Source organism: Pan paniscus, chromosome 12 (assembly GCF_029289425.2).
Source record: "Pan paniscus chromosome 12, NHGRI_mPanPan1-v2.0_pri, whole genome shotgun sequence".
Classification (NCBI taxonomy): domain Eukaryota; kingdom Metazoa; phylum Chordata; class Mammalia; order Primates; family Hominidae; genus Pan; species Pan paniscus.
Genome location: NC_073261.2, coordinates 125,833,036 through 125,856,313, shown reverse-complemented (window position 1 = coordinate 125,856,313; position 23,278 = coordinate 125,833,036). Strand labels below are relative to the sequence as shown.

Sequence of the window (23,278 nt, the reverse complement as noted above, 5' to 3'; positions counted from 1 at the left end):
TCTGCTATTGTGAAAAGTGCTGCAATAAGCATACATGTGAATGTGTCTTTACAGTAGAATGATTTATAAACCTTTGGGTATATACTCAGTAAGGGGATTGCTGGGTCAAATGGTATTTCTGGATAAAGAAAAAATGGCACATATACACCAGGGAATACTATGCAGCCATAAAAAAGAATGAGTTCATGTCCTTTGTAGGGACATGGATGAAGCTGGAAACCATCATTCTCGGCAAACTAACACAGAAACAGAAATCCAGACACCACATGGTTTCACTCGTAAGTGGGAGTTGAAGAATGAGAACATGAGAACACATGGGCACAGGGAGGGGAACATCACATACCAGGGCCTATCAGGGAGTAAGGGGCTAGGGGAGGGATAGCATTAGGAGAAATACCTAATGTAGATGACAGGTTGATGGGTGCAGCAAACCACTATGACGTGTATACCTATGTAACAAACCTGCACGTTCTGCACATGTATCCCAGAACTTAAAGTATAATAATAATAATAATAATAACCCAAGACTATGTCAATTCTTCATGGTAAAATGAAAAATATAGAATTCATTGTAATGGGTTTTATGATACCAGTATTACCTTTATTCACAAATCTGACAATATGGATTACTGGACAATTTATGTCTTAAATGTGGATTCAAATATGACAAACAAATATAAGTAAAATGGGGTCCTTGATATATAAAATAGATAAATATAAAAACTAAGTTTATATTAATGTATTTTTATATATTAAGAAAATAAAGTAAAAATTATCTAGGTAAACGACAAAAACATTTGATAAAATTCAATATTTATTAATTATTTTTAAATACCTTACAAAAATTTGCTATAAAAATTACCTTCTTTCTCTGATAAATGGTATCACCAGAGCCAAAAACAAATCTTAGATCCAATATTATTAATATATTAAAAGCTTCTATCTTCAGATCAGGAATAAGAAAAAGATATTTATTATTAACAATTTTAGTCAACATTTTATAGGAGTTTCTTGACAGTGAAATAAGTCATGTAAATACATGGTAAAATGTTTTAAGTAAAGAAATACATGTGTCTTCATTTACAGATAACACATGGTTATAAAAGTAATTTTTTATAAATTATCAAATTTAACAGGTTAAGTTAGGCTTGCTGAATACAATGTCACTATACAAAAACCATTTTATTTTCCAGCACTTAATATAAAAAAATTTAATCATGCTATTTACCATAGTATCCAAAGTTATCAAATATCTAGAAAACAATCTATCTAAATATGTGTAAGACCTCTATACCAAAATTATAAAAAGGTTATTGAGAAAAGTGGGTGACAACCTAAACAAATGAAAGAACATACTATTTTCTCAGATTGGAGGAAGCATTATTGTGAGCGTAAAAATTCTCCCTATATTCCAGTTGGCTATTTTTATTTGTGTGTTGATGACAGACATGCTAATATAAGATTTATGTAGAAACAGAAAGAAACAAGAATAGCAAAAAATTTTGAGGAAGAGCAAAGATAAGAACATACATTGCCCAATATCAAGTTTTATTGGAAAACTAAGTTCTTAAGACAGTGTGGCACTAGTGAAAGGGATTAAAAACAGATCGATGAAGAGTCAGGAGAAAAGAAAGCACACTGGGAAACTTCATCTAAAACAAAGCTGGCCATTTTCACAATATTTATTCTATCCATCCATGAGAATGGGATGTGTTTCAATTTGTTTGTGTCATCTATGGTTTCTTTCAGCAGTGTTTTGTAGTTTTCCTTGTAGAGGTCTTTGACCACACTGCCAAAAGCAATCTACAAATTCAATGCAATCCCCATCAAAATACCAACATCATTCTTCACAGAATTAGAAAAAACAATTTTAAAATTCATTTGGTACCAAAAAGAGCCCACATAGCCAAAGCAATACTAAGCAAAAAGAACAAATCTGGAGGCGTCACACTACCTGATTTCAAACTATACTATAAGGCCATAGTCTCCGAAACAGCATGGTACTGGTATAAAAATAGGCACATAGACCAATGGAACAGAATAGAGAACCTAGAAATAAACCCAGATACTTACAGTCAACTGATCTTTGACAAAGAAAACAAAAACATAAAGTGGGGAAATATAAAGACCTGAAACTAAATATAAGACTGAAACTATAAAAATTCTGGAATATTGGAAAAATCCTTCTAGACATTGGCTTAGGCAAGGATTTCATGATCAAGAACCCAAAAGTAAATGCAATAAAAATAAAGATAAATACTTGGGATTTAACCACTAAAGAGCTTTTGCACAGCAAAAGGAAGAGTCAGCAGAGTCAATAGACAGCCCACAGAGTGGAAGAAAATCTTCACAATCTATACATCTGACAAAGGACTAATATCCATAATCTACAACGAACTCAAATCAGTAAGAAAAAAACAAACAATTCCATCTAAAAGTGGGCTATTGGCTGGGCGCAGTGGCTCATGCCTGTAATCCTAGCACTTTGGGAGGCGGAGGCAGGTGGATCATTTGAGGTCAGAAGTTTGAGACCAGCCTGGCCAACATAGTGAAACCCCGTCTCTACTAAAAATACAAAAAAAATTGAAGGGGTGGCCTGCCCCTCCACACCTGTGGGTATTTCTAGTCGGGTGGGACGAGAGACTGAGAAAAGAAATAAGACACAGAGACAAAGTATAAAGAAACAATAGTGGGCCCAGGGGACCGGCACTCAGTACACCAAGGACCCGCACCGGCACCGGCCTCTGAGTTCCCTTAGTTTTTATTGATTATTATTTTCATTATTTCAGCAAAAAGGAATGTAGTAGGAGAGCAGGGTGATAATAAGGAGAAGGTCAACAAATTACATGTGAGCAAAATAATCTATATCATGATTAAGTTCAAGGGAAAGTACTATGCCTGGACGTGCACGTAGGCCAGATTTATGTTTCTCTCCACCCAAACATCTCAGGGGAGTAAAGAATAACAAGGCAGTATTACTGTAAACATGTCTCGCCTCCCGCCACAGGGCAGCTTTTCTCCTATCTCAGAGTTGAACAAATGTACAATCGAGTTTTACACCGAGACATTCGGTTCCCAGGGGCAGGCAGGAGACAGTGGCCTTCCTCCATCACAACTGCAAGAGGCTTTCCTCTTTTACTAATCCACCTCAGCACAGACCCTTTACGGGTGTCAGGCTGGGGGACAGTCAGGTCTTTCTCATCCCACGAAGCCATATTTCAGACTATCACATGGGGAGAAACCTTGGACAATACCCCGCTTTCAAGGACAGAGGTCCCTGCGGCTTTCCACAGTGCATTGTGCCCCTGGCTTATTGAGACTAGAGAATAGCAATGACCTTTAGCAAGTATACTGCTTGTAAGTATTTTGTTAACAAGGCACGTCCTACACAGCCCTAGGTCCCTTAAACCTTGATTTTATACAACACATGTTTTTGTGAGCTCCAGGTTGGGTCAAAGTTGCTGGGTCAAAGTGGCTGGGGAAAGCTACAAATTAACAACATCTCAGCAAAGCAACTGTTTAAAGTACAGGTCTTTTTCAAAATGGAGTCTCTTATGTCTTTCCTTTCTACATAGACACAGTGACAGTCTGATCTCTCTTTCTTTTCCCTACAAAAATTAGCCAGGCGCAGTGGTGTGCACCTGTAGTCCCAGCTACTCGGGAGGCTGAGACAGGGGAATCGCTTGAACCCAGGAGGTGGAGGTTGCAGTGAGCTGAGATGGCACCACTGCACTCCAGAAGCCTGGGTGACAGAGCAAGACTCTGTCTAAAAAAAAAAAAAAAAAAAAAGGCAGGGGGGCTATTAGAGAAATCCAAATCAAAACCAAAATGAGATATCATCTCACACCAGTTAGAATGGCGATCATTACGATCATTAAAAAGATAGGAATCAACAGATGCTGTCAAGACTGTGGAGAAATAGGAATGCTTTTACACTGTTGGTGGGAGTGTAAATTAGTTCAACCACTGTGGAAGACAGTGTGGCGATTCCTCAAGGATCTAGAACCAGAAATACCATTTGACCCAGCAATCCCATTACTGGGTATATACCCAAAGGATTATAAATCATTCTAATATAAAGACACATGCACACATATGTTTATTGCAGCACTATTCACAATAGCAAAGACTTGGAACTAACCCAAATGTCTATCATTGATAGACTGGATAAAGAAAATGTGACACATACACACCAGGGAATACTATGCAGCCATTAAAAAGGATGAATTCATGTCTTTTGCAGGGACATGAATGAAGCTAGAAGCCATTATCCTCAGCAAACTAACACAGGAACAGAAAACCAAACACTGCATGTTCTCACTCATAAGTGTGAGTTGAACAGTGAGAACACATGGACACAGGGAGGAGAACATCACACACCAGGGTCTGTTGGAGGGTGGGAGGCAAGAGGAGGGAGAGCATTAGGACAAATACCTAGTGCATGCAGGGCTTAAAGCCTAGATGACAGGTTGATAGGTGCAGCAAACCACCATGGCACATGTATACCTATCTAACAAATGTGCACGTTCTGCACATGTATCCCAGAACTTAAAGTCAAATAAAAATAAATACATAAATAAGTCGTTTCTGAAATTTTGAAAAATAAAAAAGTGGGCTAAGGACATGAATAGACAGTTCTCAAAAGAAGATGTACAAATGGCCAACAAACCCATGAAAAAATGCTCAACATCACTAACGATCAGGGAAATGCAAATCAAAACCACAATGCGATACCACCTTACTCCTGCAAGAATGGACATAATCAAAAAATTAAAACACACAGATGTTGGCATGGATGTGGTGATTAGGAAACACCTCCACACTGCTGGTGGGAATGTAAAATAGTACAGCCGCTATGGAAAACAGTGTGGAGATTCCTTAAAGAACTAAAAGTAGAACTACCATTTGATCCAGCAATCCCATTACTGGGTATCTACCCAGAGGAAAAGAAGTCATTATACCAAAAAGATACTTGCAAACACATTTTATAGCAGCACAATTTGCAATTGCAAATCATGGGACCAACCCAAATGCCCATCCATCAATGAGTGGATAAAGAAACTGTGGTATATATATATAATGGAATACTATTTAGCCATAAAAAGGAAAGAATTAATGGGATCTGCAGCAATCTGGATGAGATCAAAGACTATTATTGTAAGTGAAATAACTCAAGGATGGAAAACTAAACATCATATGTTCTCACTGATATGTGGGAACTAAGCTATGAGGACTCAAACGTATAAGAATGATACAATGAACTTTGGAGACTTGGGGGGAAGAATGGGAAGGGGATGAGGGATAAAAGACTACAAATAGAGTGCAGTGTATACTGCTCGGGTGATGGGTGCACCAAAATCTCACAAACCATCACTAAAGAACTTACTTACATAACCAAATACCACATGTACCCCAAGAACCTATGGAAAAATACATACATAAATAAATAATACAGAGCTGGCACTGTGCAATGAAAAAGGAAAGGCTTTTGGGTGAGTGCTGCTGGATCAAATGGAAGTACACAGTGAAATAAAATCTAGATGGACTGTAGATCTAAATGTGAGACATAAAACTATCATGCTACCAGAAGATAATGAAAGATACTCTCTTATGTTATTAGAGTAGGAGGGAAAAATCTTAAATTGGATTAAACAGCTTTGGCTATAAAGAAAAAGGAACTTGTACTGATCAAAGACACCACTAAGGTTGTTTGTTTAAAAAGTCACCGACGAAAAGAAAACATCTGCAATATCCATGACTATCAAGGGAATCATTGTAGTGATAATAACAGTAATATTTATAAATTAATAAAGAAAGACTGTCAATAAAAGGGCAAAAAGCATGAACAGGCAATTCACCAAAGGATGTCTCCAAATAACCAATGAATAAATGAAAAGTTGTTCAATCTCATTGACCATTAGGAGAATGACAATTGAACCAAAATGAAACAAAATTACATTCCACCAGAAATGCTCTGTTAATATTGACCACAGGAAGTGCAGGTGAGGGTGTGAGCAACTTGCACTATCAAAGCCTGCTGCTGAGAGCGTCAGCTGAGTCATTTCTCTGTGAAACTCTGCCATTCTCTCTTGAATCCCAACATACACATATCACCTAGAGTTTCTACTGCTAGATGGATACCCAACCAATAGTCATACACATAGAGAAAGCTTTTGGTATGAGGTGGCATTAAAGTGAAATTGCAGTAATTATTCCCTGTGGTTTGAGGTTGAGAGAATAAACACTTACAGAAAAGAGCTGTATTTCCCTGAAACCCAGCAAGGATTCCACCTGGCTTGATACAGAGTGAGAACCAACCCAAGAGAGCGCAGTGACCGCAGTGAGCATGTGGGAGGCCCACCTGAAGGTCTGTGGGTGACAACGGGAGGGGGTGAGGAGTGAAATATAAATCTGTTTGGGGAATTTCCTGGCTTCCTTGCTTCTGCCTCTATCACTTCACTCCCGAATCTCCAAGGTTTTGAGGCCTCCATGGTCATCATGCAGTTGTGACACTCAGCTGAATCCACCGTGCAGGGGCACTCGGCCTTTCGAGGAAGCCTCCTCCTTCCCACTCTTGGTTTTATGGTATTTACTTCCCAGGCCTTCTCTTGCCTTCCAGGCCCTCTGTTTGCTTACCCAGCACACAGGGCTCACCTGGTCAGAACTGGAACTTCTCAGCACTCCCTCTAGTACCTTTTCCCTTCTGGACTTTCTTCTCTGGTAACCTCATCCAGGCCCTTCTCTTCAATTACCACCTTTGTGCACAGATTTCTATCTTCAACCAGACCTCTGCTCTGCAGCCCAGAGCTGGCGTATGCACCTGGTGGTCCCACGGCCACTCAGCTCTTGGTCCCCACCCTCTACCCACAGACTTGGGTGAGTCTCCGTGAGCCCCTCTCGTGCCAGGGCCACTGTCCACCACAGTGTGCAAACCTCAGCACTTCCCAGCATGCAGTTACTGTATTTATACACTTGTTCATTTTTTTGTTTAATTCTCTCTTTACTGGACTGTAAATGCTGTTATTGTTGGACTTAATGACTTGGCCAATATTATATCCCTGGGACATAGCAAGTATTCAGCACATTTGCTGAATAACTAAGTAAATAAGTAAGTAGATAATAAATCATGAGTTAATGGATTTTTCCCATCATGACAACGGCAGAATGTACTTCCCTCATTTAGAAAGTTGGGTTCTGCAGGCTTCACCCCACGGATGTAATCTTCTCCCCTCCCTCTCCTGGGGTCACTGCAGTGACTTCTGCTTGCTCCGCTCCGCCGAAATGCACCCCTGAAAGTCACTCCCATTGCTGTGGAAGCCTCCTGTCCAGACCTGGTCTCCTGATCACTTGGCCGTGTTCTAGAATGCACAGCTCCTATCTACTAATTTCTAATTCACTACCGGGATAATTTTCATCTTGTTCTTCCATCTTCACTGTCAACAATTAAAATCAGTTATTTTTCCATGCAGAAAATATAAATTTTCTTACATTTTATTTATCTTTATTTTTACATTAGCTCTTTCATGCTACATTTTTACTTTTTCAAAACATATTTAGAAGAAAATTTGAGGAGACAGATACTTTCTGAACTCAATCGTACCCAAAGGTTTTCTTTTCTCAACAGAGTGAAGAATCATTTAATTTCTCTGATTCTTTCAATGGGCTAGCTGAGAAATTTATAAACTGATAGTGGAATTTCTTAAAGACATTTTAGATAACAAGGGAAACATCATGTTTAATGTGGCAGGAATTCAGCCCCTGAAACATTGTTTAACAAATCACCAGCTGAATCTTATTATAGAAAAACAGATTTATTTTTCAGACAGTTTTGAGAGGTATCTAAAATTCAGTACGTGTGCTGAACCTTTGAATGCTTTTGAAGGAGTTTGTCTGCTGAAAAGCTAAATAGCATCAAACTTAAAAGCGTATTTCTCCTGACATCAGTATGTCGGCTGATACTAGCCAGAATGAAATGTGTTCTTTTCCAACATTTTCAGTCTATGGGCAAGACTTGAGAAAACAGCAGTGACCTTTCTGCCTTCAGCTACCTCAGCAACCCTTTGTCCTATCTCTTTGCAATCACATATTTTTTCCAATATGTGATTCTAATAATTACATCTTCAGTGTTGCTGAAGCAATTTGACAAATAGTAATTAGATTTCAAAAGGATAGTTCATTTCATAAGGATAGTTTGGCATCATGATTTCTAATGATAAATACAATATAAAGTTTCTAAAATGCTGATGAAAACACAAAATCTAAGGCTATTTCATGCCTGATAACTAGAGCATTAATCATCCCGTTAAAGATATGTGTATGCATAGATACATACGCTTAAGGTGCGGGTCCTTCAACAGGCCCAAATATTTATGTGCCTGTATTACAAGCTGTTCATTCATGGATCACAGAATGCTCAGTTCTTGAAAACTAGTGGTGGAAAGGACATCATTTAAACTCATTCTGACCTGGCCTTGAATCTCACTTTTGCAGCTTAGGGGCTTCTGTTATCTTGTAGGAACAATGGGAGTCCTCCGGGGAAGAGCTTCCTCGTCTGGGTCCCCCACGCAGAGCCTGCATTAGCCCTGAGTGGGTGGGTGCACACTGTGAGCCCTGAGTGGGTGCACACACGCGTCTCACACGCAAACCAGGCCGCAAAGGAAAAGCCCGGACTGAGCTCCGAGTCCTGCCTGAGAGCTGCTCCTGGTTTCCGGGGCAGGCAGGAATCTCCAAGCCTCCTCCAGGGTGATGGGGAGAGACCAGTCAGCGTTTGCTAACTGCAAATCACGGGTGGGAACGACCACAGCATAAGCAGCGCCTGGCACGGTGCCGAAAGCCAAGTTGAGGTGATGAGCCACGGGCTGGGGGATTTGAGGGGAGACGGTGCAGGGAACCCACAGAGCAAGACGGGGCCATGTCCCCTGAGCAAAGCCTGGAATGGAGACAGCACCTCTGGCCTCGCCCCGCCCGTGGCTGAGCCCCGCTGGAGAGATACGGGGCTGTGTGTCGCGGCTCTGGATGGAAATCCCTCTTTCCTCCCTTCCTGACTCGGTCTTTCTAACAGACGGCGCTGGCCCTCCTGCTGTGTTATCTCACATGAGTGGCACTGTTTGTTCTGAGGCGTCTTCATGTTCCTCCTTCCTGTGCAGCCCTGGGCATTCCTTTACCATCAGCAGATTCCACGCTGTATTTTTATACACACTGTCGTGTAAAATACACACAACACTTGCCATTTTAACAATTTTGAAGTGCACCGTTCAGTGACAATAACCACATTCACGCTGTGGTACCGCGGACACCTCTTCCATCTCCAGAACGTTCCACCTTCTTCTCCCCCGGAAACTCCGCACCCATTAAACGAGTTAAACGACAGCGCCCCCTGCCCACCCCCCAGCCCGGAAGCCCTCGCTTTACCCTCAGTCTCTAGAAACTTCACTGCTGTAGATTCCTCGTAGAAGTGAAATCCTGCAGCGTTTGTCTTTTTGTGACTTGGCATAATGTTTTCGATGTTTTTGGGTTGAATCCATGTGGAAGCATGTGCCAGCATTTCCGTGCTTTTTAAGGCTGGATAACATTTCACCATCTGTGCGCCCCACACCGTGCTTACCCGTTCATCCAGCGATGGCTCCTGGGTTGATGCCACATTTCCACTACTCTGCGTGGTGCTGCCAGAAGCAGTGGTGTACGGATCCCTCCTATCTGAATCCCAGCCTTTGGTTTCCATTGCAATTTGTTGGAATACACTCAAAAGTGGAATTGCTGATCATATGGTAATTCTGTTTAGTTTTTTGAGTCTTCACACAGTTCTCTACAGTGACCAACTATATTATATTCCTCTCCACACAGTTCCCTACAGTGACCAGCTATATTATATTCCTCTCCATACAGTTCCCTACAGTGACCAACTATATTATATTCCTCTCCATACAGTTTCCTACAGTGACCACATTATATTATATTCCTCTCCATACAGTTCTCCACAGTGACCAAATATATTATATTCCTCCCTATACAGTTCCTTACAGTGACCAACTATATTATATTCCTCTCCATACAGTTCTCCACAGTGACCAACTATATTATATTCCTCTCCATACAGTTTCCTATAGTGACCACACTATATTATATTCCTCTCCACAGAGTTCCCTACAGTGAACACACTATATTATATTCCCCTCCATACAGTTCCCAGCAGTGACCAACTATGTTATATTCCTCTCCATACAACTCTCTACAGTGACTGGACTATATTATATTCCTCTTTACACAGTTCTCTTGGTGACTGCACAGTATTATATTTCTACCATGAATGCTTAATTGTTCTGATTCCTCCACAACCCAACAAACGCTTGTCATTATATGTTTTGTCTGTACATTTTTAAATATTAGCTGTCTTACTGGGTATGAAAGTTTGTGTGTGTGTATGAAGTATATTTTATATCATATTTTCATTGCTTTTTTTCTACCCTAATAGATTGAAGCTCAGATTCAAGAATCATCTCCATGTGTACCTGCCATAGACTGAATGTGTCCTCCAAATCCACAGTTGGAAACCTAATGGCCAAAGTGATGGTATTAGGAGGTGGGAGCTTTAGGAGGTGATGAGGTTTTGCTGGTGGAGCCTCATGAATCATCATGATAAGATTAGTGCCCTTATGAAAGGGACCCAGAGAGCTCCCCTGTCCCTTCTGCTGTGTGAGGACACAGGAAAAAGGCACCGTCCGGGAACTGGAAAGCAGCCCTCACCTGACAGCAGATCCACCACCATCTCGATCTCGAACCTCCAGCCTCCAGAACTGGGAGAATAGGTTTCTGTTATTAGAGGCCACCACGTTTATGGAATTTTCTTAGAGAAGCTCAAATTCACTAAGACAGTGTTCTCACACATTGCTTATGCATTAGCCCAAAGACTGGCACTTAATGTACATTTTGCTAAATGACATGACATAGAATGGAAGGCAAATTTGTCCTGTGATGATTTAGGTGTACTGAGAATATAAAGACCTGTTATTCTGATGAAAGTTGTCAAAGTAATGTACCTTTTACAAGTGATGATGTAAGCATTTATGACAGAAAATTTCAAGAACATGAGAGTAGACAGAAGCATAGTGAACTCCTGTGTGTTTAACTCCAGCTTCAGCAACTATCAGCTTGTGTCTCAGGTGGTTGTATCTACACTTTCACAGCCCCAAAAGGACATTTTTGGGCCAAGGAAGAGAGACCTCCTTCCCCGTGGTTAGCTGAGTGTTTTTATAATATTGAATTTTGTCAAATGTTTTTTCTGCATCAAGATAATTTTTTCCTTCTTTTCTTAATGTAATGTGTTACATTCATCGATTTTCTGAGGCTGAACCACACTTGCATTTCTGGCATCTGTGGCACTTGTGCAGGGTGTATAATCCCTTTAACATGTTGTTGAACTTGGGTTGCTGCCTTTGTTGTAGAGTTTACGAGTGTTTACATTCATAAGAGACACTGGTTGGCAGTTTTCTTTTCCTGTTGTGTCTTGTCTGGCTTTGGTGTTGGGGTAATGATGGCTTCACAAGATGGGTTAGGAAGTGTTCTCTCCTTGCGTGTATTTTGGAAGGAGATTACTTTGTTTGAGGATTGGTATTAATTATTTCAATGTTTTCTAGAACTAGCCAATAAAACCATCTGGTCCTGGCCTTTTGTTTATTGAGGAATTTTTGAAGACTGAATCGATTTCTTTACTCCTTATAGGTCTGTTCAGATTTGTATTTCTTCTTGAGTTGGGCTTGGTAATTTCTGTCCCCAGAACTCTTTCCATTTCCCCAGGACACCTAATTTGTTGGCATACAACTGTTTCCAGCATTCTCTTATGATCCTTTCAACATCTGAAAGGGTGGTAGTAATGTACCCACTTTTATTTCTGAATTTGGCTATTTACACCATCTCTCCTTTTTTAGTCAATGAGCTAAGGGTTTGATAATTTTGTTTATTCAAAAAAATGTAATCTTTGGTTTTGTTGATTCTATTTTTTTTCCTCTCATCTACTATGATGATCAGCATTTTAACCTTCAGCATCTCCGCACCTCTGCTAGCTTTGGGTTTAGTTTGCTCTTCTTTTTCTAGTAAGGTTAGGCTATCAATTGAGATCTTTTATTTTTATTTTTTTTTTACTTCAGGCCTTTTTACCTATAAATCTCCCTTTGAAGGTTGCTTTCTTTTCAGATCATAAGTTTTGGTAAACCTTGGTTTTGTTTGTATTTATCTCAAAGTATTTTCTAATTTCCCTTGCAATTTTTTTTCTTTTACAAATTAGTTGCTGAGGAGTGTGTTGCTTAATTTTTTGATTTCTTCATTCTATTGGTGATCAGAGAAAAGGCTTTGTATGAATTCAGTCTTTTTACATTTGTCGAGGCTTGTTTCACAGACTAACATCTCTTCTATGCTGGAGAATGTTCCGTGTGCGCTTGAGATGAATGTCGGTTCAGCTGTTGGTGGGTGGGGTTTTCTGCGGGCGTCATCTAGGTTATTATCACTCCTCTGAATATTGTTCTTGTCACTACTGAAGTGAATATTGACATTTTTATGAACTCTCCTTTCCATTCTGTCAATGTTTTCTTCATATAGTGTGGGGTTTTTCTGTTTGATGTATATTTGCTTGTAATTTTTCTATCTTCTAGATCAATAAACTCTTTTATCAATTATTCTTCATCTCTTGTGACCCTTTTTGACTTAAAGTCTGTTTTTCTGGTCCTGGTGCAGCACCCCAGCTCCTTCTCCATATCTTCCTGCAGGACGACTTCTCTGCCATCCCCCTCACCCTACCTATTCCTTTGGCTCTAAAGCAAATCTTATGATTACTAGGTCATTTTTAAAAATTTGCCAAGTTTATACCTTAGCCAGTGAGTTTGATGCTTCTATGTTTAAAGTAATTAACTACAAGAAGGATCTTCTGCCATTTTTCTATTTGTTTTCAAGTCTTTGTTGTTCACGATTCCCCTTATACAGCCTTATTTTGTATTTGATTGACGTACTCTACTCCTTTGATCCTTGACCAATTTCTCGTCTGTATACACTTTTTAGTTATTTTCTTTATGCTTACCTTTGACATTACAAGTAACATTCTAATCTTACAGCGATCTATTTTGAATTGATCCAGCATAGCTTCTGGAGCATACAGACTCTGCTCCTACACAGCTCTAGAGCCTGATGTTGCTGTCACAAAGGATGCCCTTGTGTGGCGTGCACCAAGTTAACAGCAATTACAGTTATTGTTTTATCCCCTCCCTGGTTTTAGTAATAGCTGGACAGACAAGATCATGGTGGGAAGAGGTACATGTGTAAATGGTGCTGGCTCTGGACAATTCTTGCTTTATATTTTGAAACTTAATTCCAGAGAAACATTTTTACAAAGCATCACGTGGCTTTGGGTTGCGATGGAGCCACGTCTAGTTCATCTCCACACTCTGGTCACCTGTATCACTGAGGGTCCAGAATGTACAGCTGCTTCTCCAGTCTCTAAAACTCTCACCTATGCCTTTCAAGTTATGTAGGAAAGAAAAAAGGGAGTTACAAACAAAAATACAATGATGCCGGCTTTTTTTTTTTTTTTTTTTTTTTTTTTGAGACGGAGTCTCACTCTGTCGCCCAGGCTGGAGTGCAGTGGTGCGATCTCGGCTCACTGCAACCTCCGCCCTCTGAGTTCAAGCAATTCTCCTGCCTCAGCCTCCTGAGTAGCTGGGATTACAGGCTCCTGCCACCGCGCCTGGCTAATTTTTTATTTTTAGAAGAGACAGGGTTTCTCCATGTTGGTCAGGCTGGTCTCAAACTCCCAACCTCAAGTAATCCACTCGCCTCAGCCTCCCAAGTAGCTGGGATTACAGACGTGAGCCACTGTGCCGGGCCTTATCTTTCCACATTCTTAAAAAATGTCTCAAGTAAAAGTCTTATTCTATTTAAAACCATTCATGTTATTTCTGTTTAGATTTGTTTTAGGAGCTTTAGAAATTTTATTTGAGGTTAACTGAAGATATAATTCGTGATATACTCCCTTTAGACCAGAGAAAGAAAAAATGGTTAAGACATTTTAAAAATACTATATGTAAATACTATGTGAAAATTGGCTAATGTATGAACTTAGTTATAGAAATGCAAGTATACTCTGTAGATGAGATGTCCAATTTTCCAGTATTTGAATTATCTAGATAATTTCATGTATTCTACCCCGATATGAATTACTTGTTTTGTATTTTGTTACTTTAAAATCTATTCATGTGTTATAGCACTAGTTGGTGACTTTCTAAAGTAGTCATTAATTTGTAACCAATTTATCTGTATCAATTTAGGAATGTATTGAAATATCAGAAAAGGAAATCTGCTGTGTTTAAATGCTGTATGTCTTGGATCAAAGATTTACAATTTAACTGTACTATATATTCACACATATAATTAGAAATAATGGAAATAGTATAGAATTAATTTATTTCTATCTTATCATCAACTGAACCATTGTTTTCAAATGTCAGGTTTTACCAATAATTTCTATTTTCTTTTGTGTAGTCTGTAAACCACCTGCGTATTTCAAGAGTAATAGAAACATCAAGTTTGCTGCCTGGCCTCAGGGCTGGGGCAGGGCAGGTGTTTTTACAGACGCCTCCTACGTCTGTGGTGAATCTCTCAGGCATTTGCTTGGTTACTATAAACCTTCGGTGTTTCTAGAGTTCTGACAAAGTTGATTCTGACCGTTTTTGCTCAGTTTTTTCAGTGATTCTGTGAAGGGACAGACCTTGGATTTTCCTCTCTGCTATTTTTGCAGACATCAGTGATTCTGTTGATCTTTGGTCATTACGCAGTCCTTATTTTCCGGAATACACAGCCTGATCACAGTGTGTTATTCTGATTTAAAATTTCACTGTATGGTGATTTGTTAAACTGTTTAGCTATTTTTACATTTCTTGGGAAATTTTGGAAAATTTCCCCCAAAAAACAACTTTTTGGGGAAAAATTAAATGATAATTCTTTCTTGTAGTGAACTCCAGGTTTCAGCATCCATGCTATTCTCTCCCCAAAAGATTAGGCGAGAATCCTTTCCTCTTTTCCTATCCTGGGAAGATGAGATGTGAGTTGAGCCCTATTTCTTTTACACACTTAGAACAGTTTTTCATGAAAGCCATTTAGACCTGGATTTTCTTTACCGCTAAGCTTCTAATTATGTTTTGCTTATAATTTACATTATTTTAAATTAACAAATCATAATTGTATGATATTTATGGAGCACAATGCAATGCTATGACGTATGTTTTCAGTGTAGAAGGATTAACTCAAGCCAATCACACACTGCGCCTCACATACTTGCTGTTTTGGGGCCATAGATTTGAAATGTGTCCTCTTAGTGCCTGTGACATGCACGTGCGTCATTGCTGTGCAGGAGGCTGAGGAATGGGGGGCCAGGGAGTGGGGAGCTGCAGTCACAGGACCCAAAGTGTCAGGTGCATGGAGGAATGAGCTTTTTATTTATTCATGACTTTCATGTCCCCATGCAGCAGTCACAGAAAAAAAAACATGTAAGAAAAATTTTGAATGTAAACTAGAGAGTAGTTAGTGGCCCTATTGTAGACTAAATAATGGCCTCCTACAGATACCCATGTTGCAGTCGGCGGAGCCTGTGAATGTCCCTTCCACGGACCCTGCAGGTGGGCCAGCGAAGGGCCTGAAGATGGGAGCTGACTGTCCTGGGGGGTCCACTGGAATCGCAGAGGGCCTCGTCAGAGGGAGGCAGAAATCGGAGTGAACCAGCCGCAAGCCAAGCACGGCGGGCACCAGGAAAGCTGGAGAGGCAGCGAGGATCTTCCCTCAGAGCCTGGCGAGGGAACGCGGCCCAGCCAGGAGAGCTGGAGAGGCAGCGAGGATCTTGCGTTAGAGCCTGGCGAGGGGGCGCGGCCCAGCCAGGAGAGCTGGAGAGGCAGCGAGGATCTTCCCTCAGAGCCTGGCGAGGGGGCGCGGCCCAGCCAGGAGAGCTGGAGAGGCAGCGAGGATCTTCTCAGAGCCTGGCGAGGGGGCGCGGCCCAGCCAGGAGAGCTGGAGAGGCCCGGAGGATCTTCCCTCAGAGCCTGGCGAGGGGGCGTGGCCCAGCCAGGAGAGTTGGAGAGGCAGCGAGGATCTTCCTTTAGAGCCTAGCGAGGGGGCGTGGCCCAGCCAGGAGGGCGGGAGAGGCAGTGAAGATCTTCCCTCAGAGCCTGGCGAGGGGGCGCGGCCCAGCCAGGAGAGCTGGAGAGACAGCGAGGATCTTCCCTCAGAGCCTAGCTAGGAGGCGCGGCCCAGCCAGGAGAGCTGGAGAGACAGCGAGGATCTTCCGTTAGAGCCTAGCGAGGGGGCGTGGCCCAGCCAGGAGGGCTGGAGAGGCAGCGAGGATCTTCCCTCAGAGCCTGGCGAGGGGGCGCGGCCCAGCCAGGAGAGCTGGAGAGGCAGCGAGGATCTTCTCAGAGCCTGGCGAGGGGGCGCGGCCCAGCCAGGAGAGCTGGAGAGGCAGCGAGGATCTTCTCTCAGAGCCTGGCGAGTGAGCGCGGCCCAGCCAGGAGAGCTGGAGAGGCAGCGAGGATCTTCCCTCAGAGCCTGGCGAGGGGGCGTGGCCCAGCCAGGAGAGTTGGAGAGGCAGCGAGGATCTTCCTTTAGAGCCTAGCGAGGGGGCGCGGCCCAGCCAGGAGAGCTGGAGAGGCCCGGAAGATCTTCCCTCAGAGCCTAGCGAGGGGGCGCGGCCCAGCCAGGAGAGCTGGAGAGGCCCGGAGGATCTTCCCTCAGAGCCTAGCGAGGGGGCGCGGCCCAGCCAGCAGAGCTGGAGAGGCCCGGAGGATCTTCCCTCAGAGCCTAGCGAGGGAGCGCGGCCCAGCCAGGAGAGCTGGAGAGACAGCGAGGATCTTGGGTTAGCGCCTAGCGAGGGGGCGTGGCCCAGCCAGGAGGGCGGGAGAGGCAGTGAAGATCTTCCCTCAGAGCCTGGCGAGGGGGCGCGGCCCAGCCAGGAGAGCTGGAGAGGCAGCGAGGATCTTCCCTCAGAGCCTAGCGAGGGGACGTGGCCCAGCCAGGAGGGCTGGAGAGGCCCGGAGGATCTTCCCTCAGAGCCTAGCGAGGGGGCGCGGCCCAGCCAGGAGAGCTGGAGAGGCCCGGAGGATCTTCCTTCAGAGCCTAGCGAGGGGGCGCGACCCAGCCAGGAGAGCTGGAGAGGCAGCGAGGATCTTGGGTTAGAGCCTAGCGAGGGGGCGTGGCCCAGCCAGGAGGGCGGGCGAGGCAGTGAAGATCTTCCCTCAGAGCCTGGCGAGGGGGCGGGGCCCAGCCAGGAGAGCTGGAGAGGCAGTGAGGGTCTTCCCTCAGAGCCTGGCGAGGGGGCGCGGCCCAGCCAGGAGGGCTGGAGAGGCAGCCAGGACCTTCCCTCAGAGCCTGGCGAGGGGGCGCGGCCCAGCCAGGAGAGCTGGAGAGGCAGCGAGTATCTTCCCTCAGAGCCTGGCGAGGGGGCGCGGCCCAGCCAGGAGAGCTGGAGAGGCAGCGAGTATCTTCCCTCAGAGCCTGGCGAGGGGGCGCGGCCCAACCAGGAGAGCTGGAGAGGCAGCCAGGATCTTCCCTTAGAGCCCGGCGAGCGGGCGGGGCCCTGCCTACACCCCGACTTCATCCCAGTGAAGGACGTCGGACTTCTGGCCTCCAGAGCTGTGAGAAAATACATTTGAGATGTTTAAGCCGCCCAATGTCTGGTCATTTGTTACAAAAGATATGGAAAATCAACGCACCAGTAACTGGAGAAAATTGATCACGACTGAAAGGCAGTGGGCAAAACGTACTGTTGTAGGTCAGCCCAGACCAGAAACTGTAAGTCTATCAAACAGGCGGAGAAAAGCGGCCACCGTTTTATTCCTCAAGAATTGCACAGTGTTTATTTAAGTCAGCAACCCTGTGGAGCAGATTTAAATTTTATACAATTTCTAGACATACGGCATGCACCCACACGTGTATAATCATCATGCATGCATTATGTATGCATATGTGTGGAGGGACATATGCCAGTGTACGTGTGGGTGGGTACAATGAGAAAAGATACAGGGTCTTTAATTATGCAATTATCCAAGTTTCTATTCTTCTCAGAAATCACCATAATGTTTTGGGAATTCTCCCAGACTGCTTCTTGCATTGAAAGTTGTTCAAAATTCTGTTAGAAATTCTCTATATTTTGTCTAAAAATATGCTTCCCATATTGATGTGATACAAGTGAGGAAGAAATTACAAAATATTCACCGAGTAAAATAGCAATTTAAATGCATTGAATTAAATTGAGGACCTGAAAACCTAAACACAATTTTTCCATTGCTTGGTTTATGTGAAACTGGACCTGGAGGTTTTTGTTTTGTTTTTTCCTTCCCCGCCAAAGGAGGAGAGGGGTCAGCTTGGCGCATTGGAAAAGTGTTGTAAAATTATGTCTTAATGGTTTCTGTCAGATTTGGAAAGAATCATTGGCAGTCTAGGGAAAAGTGGATTTACATAAGGTACTGAAATTACCAGGTGATAGAGAAGATGTTTAAATTTGTGGGCCCTCACTCTGAGTTGAGGAAGGGGCCCCTGGTGTTTTTACGACGCACACTTTCTTACTGCTGTATCTGCTGTGGAATCCAGTGAGATTCTAAGTAGTCGTATTTAATTGTGAGTCAATAGTGACTTGCTGGGTGCGGTGGCGACTCCCATGGCGGATGGCTGGGTCGAGAGCACATCTTTATTTTCTCTCTAGATCATTCTTCTTCCTATTTTGATTTGAGAAAGGGAACGTGAGAATTAGGGCAACCAGAGTGTTTTCCCAATAAGTGTTGAGGCAGGCGTTTGCAAGGAGCAGTATTGGAAGCGTTTCCGGAGTTTTCCAGTGTGTTCGGGTTTCACCTACATGTCAGGGTTCGTCACCGTCACAGGAACCCTGGGTCATTTTTGCCAACTCAGTAGAACGGGGCTAAAATGTAAGAGAAGTAACTTTTATTTTGAGAACATGCTCAAAAGTCTAACAAAATGCACACAGGGGATACAGAAAATAGAATGTGGCAAGGTGGGAGTCTGTGGAGGGAGTGGTGAGTAAATTGTAATCCGTCTTGGAGACCGTTTCCAAGTTTACACTACGTGAAGCGGACGGGGTTTGTGATGCACACAGGGCACAACCCCCAAGCCCGGGTTCTCCATCGTTTAGTGGGAATGCAGCCTCTGTGTGGTTTCAAGAATGGACATCTGAGTTCTGGCCTGTGTCCATTTCAACATATTCACTGTTTGAAAGTGGATATTCAGTTTGACTCGTTTAATTTCAGAAGCACTGAGAACTGAACTTAGAATAGAAGAGCACTCTAAATAGAGAGAAGAGAGGAGATTGTTGAGGCAGATGGAAAGCATCACAGGAGAAGTGTGTGGCCCTCGCCTGTGGAGGTGAAGCTCCAGCAAGGCTCCATCTTGAGTTTTTTAAAATTTTGAGTAGTAAAGTGATTCACTAGATGGATTGCTAAAAGCAGTTCCCATTTTATGTTTTCTTTCTTTGGTATTCCCAAAATGCAAAAAAAGTATGTCTTAGGGCCGATATCCCCTTTTGAAATTACATCGTTAGGATTTCTGCCATCTTTGGAACCAGGTAAATATTTAATCCAGAGGTGTATCATGAAACACAGGACACTGACTGAAGGAGAAAAGAGGTGTTTTCTGGGAAACAATTTTATGCAGCTAACTTTAAAGAAAGTCAGTACTTAGAAGTAAAGGAATAGTCCTTAGACAACACATCACAACTATAATCTATAAAACAATAAGCCTATAAATTAGACTCCACCAAAATTAGAAATATTTATTCTGTAAAATGCCTTATTAAAAGAACAAAAATAAGATCTACAGATGGGGGAAAATACTTGCATATAACACATCTGAAGGAGGGCTTATCTGTGAAATATATAAAGAACTCTTAAGATGCAACAGTAAAATATAACAATCTAACTAGAAAATGGGCAAAAGATTTGGAGAGATATTCCTACACAATTAATACGGGAATGGCAAACACATGAAATGACTGCATTGTTACCCACTAAGAAAATGCAAATTAAAGTCATAGTGGGGTGTCACTGTATGCTTGTTAAAACAGCTCAAATAAAAAGAAAGACACATAGGTCCTGGTGAGAATGTGGATAAACCAGATCTCTCTTACACTGCTGGCAAGAATGCAAAATGATGCAGCCACTATAATGAACAATTTGGCAGATAACATAATTATTTGAAAAGAAAAGACAGAAAATAGAGGTAGACAAAAAGCATTATTATAGATAAAGAATGCCAGTACATACTAGTAAACATGAGACCCACTAGGAATGATAAACAATTCTAAATATTTTCTCATCTAATAATATCACCTCAGTATGTTTAAAGCCCACAGATTGATAGAATTCCATGGTTATATTAATCAATTGTCACATTGGGGAGATTTAAATATCCCTCAATTTTGATAATAAAAGATAGTCAAAAATACAAGACTTAAACAAGGCAATTAAAACTTTGATTTATTGGGCATACACATCCAAATTAGAGAATTGATTTTCTAAAATCCTTAAGAATACTATACAAAATTCACTATGTATTTTGCTATAAAACAAGATTAAAAGGATGTTTCTGACAAAGTGTACTTAAAGGACAATAACTTAAGATAAATGAAACCTCCTATTTGGCAATTAAAATAAACTCTTCTACACATTAATCAATCATAAGATAGACACAGTGGAAAATTTTAAGATGTAAGATTTGTCTAGCAATGAAAATACTATGTATCAAAAGCTGTTATATTTAGCAAAAGCATTATTTCAAGTAAAATGTATAATTTTAAGCATTAAATGCTGATGCCAAAAAAAAAAAAAAGACAAAGACTGGAGATTGGTAAACTAAGCATCCAAAGGGTGACATTTGAAAGAATCACAGAATCACAGAATATATACTAAGTAACAACTATGGGATATGCCATGACAGCATTTTTAACCAGTTTGACAATCTGCTTCATGATTGGCATGTTTAGACATTTTCATTTAATCACTTAGAGGGTTTGATTTTTTCCATCAGCAAATTTCATCCACAAATATCATTTCCTTTGTTTTCTATTTACTTCAGTTGTTCTTCATGATTCTTTCCTCTTTTCCGCATTCTTTTGGATTGAACGTTTTAATGGTTTTATTGTGTCATTTTTGTTGACTTATCAGTAACCCTTTCCTTCCATGTGTAACCACATTGGGATCTATGACTTTCCATGGGCAGCCATCAGGTGACCTTCGATGAATTCCCTCCCGGATGGGAGGGTCATGGTCGCCCTCTTCCCTTCTCACCTCCGGGATGGGAAGATCATGGTTGCACTCTTCCCTTCTCGCCTCCTTGTGTGGAACTTACACAACCATTGTGGATTAATTTACATACCCACCAACAGTGTAAAAGTGTTCCTATTTCTCCACATCCTCTCCAGCATCTGTTGTTTCCTGACTTTTTAATGATCGCCATTCTAACTGGCGTGAGATGGTGTCTCATTGTGGTTTTGATTTGCATTTCTCTAATGACCAGTGATGAGCTTTTTTTCATATGTTTGTTGGCTGCATAAATGTCTTCTTTTGAAAAGTGTCTGTTCATATCCTTTGCCCACTTTTTGATGGGGTTGTTTGATTTTTTCTTGTAAATTTGTTTAAGTTCCTTGTAGATTCTGGATATTGGCCCTTTGTCAGATGGATAGATTGCAAAAATTTTCTCCCATTCTGTAGGTTACCTGTTCACTGTGATGATAGTTTCTTTTGCTGTGCAGAAGCTCTTTAGTTTAATTAGATCCCATTGGTCAATTTTGGCTTTTATTGCAATTGCTTTTGGTGTTTTAGTCATGAAGTCTTTGTCCATGACTCTGTCCTAAGTGGTATTGCCTAGGTTTTCTTCTAAGGTTTTTATGGTTTTAGGTCTTAGGCTTAAATCTTTAATCCACCGTGAGTTAATTTTTGTATAAGGTGTAAGGAAGGGGTCCAGTTTCAGTTTTCCGCATATGGCTAGCCAGTTTTCCCAACACCATTTATTAAATAGGGGATCCTTTCTCCATTGCTTGTTTTTGTCAGGTTTATCAAAGATCAGATGGCTGTAGATGTGTGGTGTTATTTCTGAGGCCTCTGTTCTATTCCATTGGTCTATATATCTGTTTTGGTACCAGTACCATGCTGTTTTGGTTACTGTAGCCTTGTAGTATAGTTTGAAGTCTGGTAGCATGATGCCTCCAGCTTTGTTCTTTTTGCTTAGGATTGTCTTGGCTATATGGTCTCTGTTTTGGTAATTTGGAACATTTTTCTCCAAGCATCTGCTTTCAGCATCTTTCTCCATCTTTATGGATGACAATTACCAATATATCAGGTTGCTTGGACTTGTCCACAGATCATGATGCTCTTTTCTTTCTTTCTGTTTGTCTCTCCTATAGCATCTTTTTTTTCTATGTACATTGACTGTGTGTACTTTGTATTTCATTGTGGTTAGTTTCTTTTGCTGTGTCTCCAACTTCATGCCTATATGCTTCTGCAATGTGTAATCTGTTGTTCCTCCCATCCACTGTAGTTTTCATTTTAAACGTTGTAGCTTTTTTCCTCTAGAAGTTGGGTTTGAGTCTTTTATATATCATGAGTGTCTCTACTTAACTTTTGGACATACCTAATTCAGGTATAGTAATTTATAAATGTATTTGATAATTATATATCTGTGTAAATCCCGGGTCAGTTTTTATGAATTAAATTTTTTCATCATCATATTATCACGTTATTTAGAGATTTTAACTTTAATATTCCTGACTTCTTTTATTATGGGGTTTCTTGTATGCTTCATGAGTTAGAGCATCCTTCAGAAATCTTAAAAACTAATCAATGCATAAAAACTACCGGTGGAACAAAAAGGTTCAGCCACAGAAAACCACAGCATCATTTTGGTTTTAATATTTTTTTCACCCCCCTCCCCCCGCCCCACCACCAACAAATGTTATGTTTTGCGTTTTGGAAAATTTGTTTCTTAATTATAAAAACACACAATTTATTTTTCACATTAAAAAATTACATTGTTTAATGACAGAAACTCATGAATCCACAGTCACTCGGGGTCTGTCTGCTGGGCTCCACCAGCAGCAGGTGCACGCTCCCTGTGTGAGGATTCTGAGGTCCTCACATAGGGCAGGACACAAAGGTGAAGATGTGCTCTGTTCTACCTGCTTTGGTAGAAGTGGCATAGCTTTTCCCCTTGCAGTCTATCGGCCAGAAATGGCCACGTGGCCTCACCC

The 23,278-nt window shown here is 41.7% G+C and overlaps 1 protein-coding gene across 1 annotated transcript in view; it reads right to left on the bottom strand.

Moving 5' to 3' along the window:
• Window positions 1–9,463: 9,463 nt before the first annotated feature.
• The window catches only part of LOC134728629 (LWamide neuropeptides-like), a 136,194-nt gene continuing 122,379 nt past the window's right edge, over window positions 9,464–23,278 (bottom strand). Inside the window, exon 3 of the mRNA XM_063594677.1 lies at window positions 9,464–18,740. Within this exon, the coding sequence (XP_063450747.1) occupies window positions 16,382–17,674 (1,293 nt within the window). The 5' untranslated portion in view covers window positions 17,675–18,740 and the 3' untranslated portion in view covers window positions 9,464–16,381. The remainder of the gene's footprint in view (window positions 18,741–23,278) is intronic.